Source organism: Triticum urartu, chromosome 3 (assembly GCF_003073215.2).
Source record: "Triticum urartu cultivar G1812 chromosome 3, Tu2.1, whole genome shotgun sequence".
In the NCBI taxonomy this organism is placed as follows: domain Eukaryota; kingdom Viridiplantae; phylum Streptophyta; class Magnoliopsida; order Poales; family Poaceae; genus Triticum; species Triticum urartu.
Genome location: NC_053024.1, coordinates 522,944,258 through 522,949,988, shown reverse-complemented (window position 1 = coordinate 522,949,988; position 5,731 = coordinate 522,944,258). Strand labels below are relative to the sequence as shown.

At 49.0% G+C, this 5,731-nt stretch overlaps 1 protein-coding gene across 1 annotated transcript; it reads right to left on the bottom strand.

Annotated features, from left to right (window-relative positions):
* Positions 1–385: 385 nt before the first annotated feature.
* Positions 386–1,617, bottom strand: LOC125548620 (RING-H2 finger protein ATL74-like). The gene has a single exon (XM_048712186.1). The coding sequence runs from the start codon at positions 1,367–1,369 to the stop codon at positions 638–640; it is 732 nt and encodes a 243-aa protein (XP_048568143.1). The 5' UTR covers positions 1,370–1,617; the 3' UTR covers positions 386–637.
* Positions 1,618–5,731: the final 4,114 nt, after the last annotated feature.

Below are 5,731 nucleotides of genomic sequence, written 5' to 3'. Positions count from 1 at the left end.
GGAGAAGACGTGATGCCGAACGGATCGCTCACTCCAAGATCGATCGTGAGAAGCTGGCGCTGGATTTGTGGTGTTGGAGTTGAAGATTTTCTGGGCAAAGGGCTCCCGAACAGGCCCTTAGTATTGTACCAGGTATTGTTATCCAGCTTCAATGCTTTAGCACTTTTGCTTCTAACATTTGGAGATGACTTATATAAAACTAATATCAAGCTCCAATACGGTTTCACTACTGTTATTTTTTGATCTAACACAAAATACCCTCAAGAAACATATTTGTGCAAATTAAACTTTCATTTTTCGTGTCGGCACATCTTTACAAAATTGCTATCATAATATCAAAAAAATGAATGGGCGCAGCAATGCGCGCCATCGATGATATAGCTGCTAGAGAAAACAGAGCTCTATTTATATATCCATTTTTTGCGGGGTCTATTTATATATCCATGATCCCTTCTTTGCACAAATACGAGAGATATGGGTGAGCTGCAAGCACATCCACAATGTATTTCCGTAGGACACTTCAGAGGTGTATTTCCGTATTTCACACCTCTGAATCGGCCACCCAAATGCAAGATTTGCAATCGAGCAGCGAATAGTGAAAAAAACCCAAAAAAAGAAGAAAAACGAAAAAAGTAGACTAATTGGTATCCACAGAGTGTTGCTGCTGGGGCTGCTGGCTTTCCAGGTCCTCGACATGCATTTCCATCGGGTGCGCGTGGTCACCCTGCGTCGGCCTCCGCGCCACCGGCCTCTCCCTGCTCAGCATCCGCATCAGCGACGCGCCGAGCCCACATGGCGGCGCCGAGCTCCCACTTGCAGCACACTCCTTCTCTAGGCCCTGCTTCTCCTGCACCCACGCTGGCGCGGCCGGCGACAGCGGCGGCTCCACCAGGGCGCGGCAGACCGGGCATGACGAGCTGGACGCGAGCCACGTGTCGACGCAGGGGACGTGGAACACGTGCGCGCAGGCCGGCAGCACGCGCACCGCCTCGCCCTCCTGCATGGCGCCGAGGCAGATGGTGCACTCGCTTGCGCCGCTGCACGGCTCGCCCGTCTCCTGGTACGCCGCGGTTGGCAGCGCCGCGATGGCCGACGGGTCCAGCCCGACCTTGGCCGGCTTGGGGGCCGCCGAGCCGGCCTCCAGCGCGGCCGCGGCTGCCTCCGCCTGCCTGCGGTTCCTGCGGCGGACGCGGCAGATGTAGAGGTGCAGGAGCAGGGAGAGGCCGAGCACGGAGACGAACGCGGCGACGGCCATGGCGATGAGCCGCACGTTGTGTGTCGGCCCCGGTTGCGGGCTCCTGCTGCCGCCGCCGAACCAGGCGGAACCCGGGTCGCTCGCCTTCCCGGACATGGACACCGGCATCGACATGTTGGCTCCGGCGTGCGCTTGCGGCGCGCTCGTTGTTGCTGGTTGGTGGGTGGGATGGCGCCTGGTAGCTCCAGTAGTGGCTAGAGTGGTACAGTACTGTCCCTTGCGATGGAGCTGGTGAAGAATGATGGCGCAGTTGGTGGGGTTTTATAGGTTTCAGGCGTGGGCGCGACGGAGCGGTTGTGCGTGCGTGCCTTAGCGGTGCACCCAGGCGAGCGAGCTCGCGAGCTCGCTCCAGTGCGCGGGGCCGATTCGGATGTCCGTCATGTCACTGTGGGGCAAAGGCGGGGCACGGTTGCGGAAAGCGGTGCAGGTATTTGAAACTCCGACGTGGCCATTCGCGCCCAGCGATGGCGACGCGAATCGGGGCCGATACACCACGATCTTGTAGGTTCCTTTATTTTTAACTCTCGAGATCTCTCTGCCCCCAGCCGGGTGTTGCCGCGGCTTCGCGGGGGAGGCGTACGTGCGAGGCCGTGGTTTTGGGGCGATTAACGGCGTGATTAGTATATTCCGGAGGTGGGGCGCGAATCGACGGTGGCCGCACAGGTTACAGAGGGGAGCTGTGTGGGACAATGGAGGATGGACAGAGATGTGGAGGAGGATCTCTCGGTTGCTCGGCGATGGGTCGTGACGCTCGGCGACTGACTGAGTCTGCGTGGTCGGCTGCCTCGGTGAGAAGTGAGTGCGTTCAGTTTGGTTTGGTTGGTGGTCAGTCCCATGTCGAGCAAGACACTGGCCACTGCAATGGCAGTGAAAGATCCTGTTTCTGCGGCTGGCGCCAGTTTGACAAACAGTTGGCACTATCATCATCAGGCGTTTGGTCTGTACAGTTCGATCGATTATGACTGCACCCCGAACCTCCTCTACTGCCATGCCGACTGAAAAGAGTGCATACTTGGTGTTAACGGCTGGGCTACAGGGCGGCATAGCAATAAGTGTGACGGCTTAGGGCACATCTCAAATAAGCATCAAATGCATCTGTATAAACAACTACATTATTGATTTATTTTTGTGAGAAAGAGATTTTTCTCTCCATTTCATTTAACTGAAACCAGGTGTCTTTGAACTTACAAAGCAGCAAGAAAGTGAAAGGCAGCAAGTAAAGCTATCCGATTAAATCCATGTTTAAGATCAAAGCAAAAGGAAAGAATTCGCAACAACCTGTTTTTCTGCAAGATAGACCAAGAGGTGAGCCAATGACAAATCATATTAACAATCGCATAGGGATCATTCACCTTCTTATTTTCAAACACAATACCATTTCTCCATTTCCAACTGTCTCGAAAACAACAAAGACCCTATCATCATCAGGCGTTTCTCTGTTTTCCTAAATATAGCCATATCCAAATATGAAAGAGATCTCTAACATTATCGGGTATGTCCATGAGACTGAAAGCACCCTTTAAAACATTCCACAACAACCTTGCTAAAAATCATTGAAGAAAAAGATGCCATACTCATGTTTCCCAGTAAATTGATAGCCGTAGTTACCTTGTCACCCTTTGTAGAGGGTCATTGTTTCCAAAGAGACTTAGGGTATCTTCAACATCGTACATCAAAACAAACACATGAAACGTCCAGGGACACATTCAGACGTGTCCGCGAACAGCAAATATGGAAGCTGTCATCCAATCCGGTGCACCAAATGTTCACCCCTTGTCCAATGAAGAGAGGATAGACACGGAAGAGAGAGAGAGAGAGATGGGCTTGTTGTGGGGTTCAAGGCTTGTTTGTTGTGTGTCCCAACTCTCCCAAACCACATCTACGTTTGGTACCGATTTGTGCGATTTCGGACATTTTTCCGTGTCCACAGACATTTGATGTACCCCATTGGATGGAAAAAAGTGTCGAACCGTCTGGTCCAGGCATTTAAAAGCAATTTGGTATACCCCGATGGAAATTCGCACACATTTTCTACCAAATGTCTATAAAGAGATTTGACAAAAACTTTTCTTTAAAAGGTCGAGGGCCATGCAATTGAATATTCATGCTCAGCTAAGTTTAGCTCTGAATGGACATCCCTGAGATTATCCCATGAAGTCAAAGTATTACCCCAAAGAGTTATATGAAAATTTAAATGTTGGGTTCTACGTAAGGTGAGTTGACTGCAAATTAAAATTTTCGTACCCGCAGAACATCTAGAAACATGCTAACAGAGATGAATCACTGATCATTACCACTAGACGCGCAGTGCCGTGCGCGGAAGTAGAGTTGTGGCAGCGCATCTCTAGAGTCGTCCTCTCCTTGTCGATCTCCCATGTACAGTCGGTCACCAAATCCCACAAATAGGTTCACCGGAGTGACGCAATTGCACCATCTCTAATGGTATTCATGCATGCAGGAGGAACGCCGTGCGGCGGAGTGCTAGGTCCAATCGCGCAGCCGGCGGTTCATGGATGTGGCTAGTTGCAACACATGCAAAGCCTTAGCATGTATCGATCCAATGGATCATTCAATACATGTGCCATACCTCTAGTATATATAGGCATCCATCATGGGCTCAACACTTGAGCCCCACATGGATCTTAAAGCCCATAACCCAATTTGGTCGAGATCTAAGCACAACTCAGATCACGTCCGACGGTTGTCCTTGGATCTGACCTCATCGGTTCCTTCCTTTAAGCGCGTGACCCCTTAGGTTCAAGTCGGCTTGGCGTCCAACCTACTCGGTTGGTAGCAGAGTCTATCAAAGCATGCCTTCCACCAAGAAGACCATGAATCCGGTTGGTGAACCTGCATGTCACACTTCTGTTTCCTTTGGCACACGATATATGTTGTCAGGCTCAAGGCAATGTGGTCACACCTGTTGCAGCCCGACCTCTTTCTCATACTAGTGAATCCGACCACACCTTAGATTATCTCATAATCTTCGTCGCATGGCCATGCTTATCCATGTCAGATCACACGAGGGGTCTAGAGTATATCTCCAGTTCGGAAGGGCAAATCCGATCTTGCTCGACCATGTCTCGTAATATGGGTCTGGATAAGCCCGAAACCTACCTTTGTAACTACCCAGTTATGGATTAGCATTTGGTCAGCCCAAAGTAGGTCGGTCGCCATCACGAGAACAATCGTCAGCTCAGGTCCGAGGACTCAGAATGTATGTGTACTAGAGAGTCACAGATGACCTATCGCTCTATCTCATAGTTGGGTCTGTCCAATCCGGTATCCATCTGATCTCGGATCCAACCTCAAATTCATCTGATCCATGCACCTCGACAACATCACATGCTTCATGGACAGTGAGACAAAGTCATCCACCGTTTTGCATGCTAGTCTAGTCCGACGTGTGTCCACACATCACTTACGACCAGGGACCATTTAGGGCGTATCATACAATGCAAGATCTCATAGACAAGTCAAGTACTTGCCGACAAGCATCATTGATAACGTCGGAGGACTACATCGGTTCATAAACACATCAGAAATATCATCATATATGATTACCTCTAGGACATACCTCCAAAGTTAAATTATCTAGACCTTTGGACATGATTTCACCAACAGAGAGATTTTTAACAAAGCAAAGCCAACAATGTCTAGAGTGAGTCGTTTTAAGAGGTTTATATATTGTCCACCAATCTTCCCATAAACTGGTGTGTGTGTGTGTGTGTGTGTGTGTGTGTGTGTGTGTGTGTGTGTGTTTTCTATCCCTATCTTCAATTTACACAAAGCAAAGAAATCATTCTTATATTTAACCAATATAGACCAAAATTGGGAACGCCTATGATTAATGCTAGAAACGCATTTTCCTCTAACATATTTATTTGTGGTGATAGTTTTCCATGCACCATTAGATGTGGAAAGTTACCACCACCATTTGTATACTAGAGATTGGTTCATTAGGTCTAGATTTTGCATGCCATGTCCTCCAAGATCTTTGGGTAGAAAAAATGCAGACCAAATTTTCTTATAAACTAGTCAATTCTCTTGTTCTTAAAGGAAAGACAGAGCTCCTGCCGGTTGCTCAAGAAAATAAAGCAAGGCATGATGAAGGATTCACACAGTGTGTATTCAGGTAACTGGCACCACTTGCCCTTCACACACGCAGGGGCAGGGGATATACACCATGTGACGGCACACATGCCAACTGAACTCACTCTACTCTCGGCCAGGCCCGACCTGACCCATACACCACTCTGGGCCACCATTTAGACTAACTCTACTCCTAAAGGTGAAGTTGAAGCGTTGCCTCACCTCCCACCAACCCTATATTACGCCAACTAGTGTCTTACAGACAACCTTTCACTCAAGCGCAACCAATTTGGGCTGGCCCATTTGATGCATGCATTAACTCAATCAAATCACACTTTTCCAAAACAAAGTCATGTAATAACTCACTCAAATCAAATCTCAATA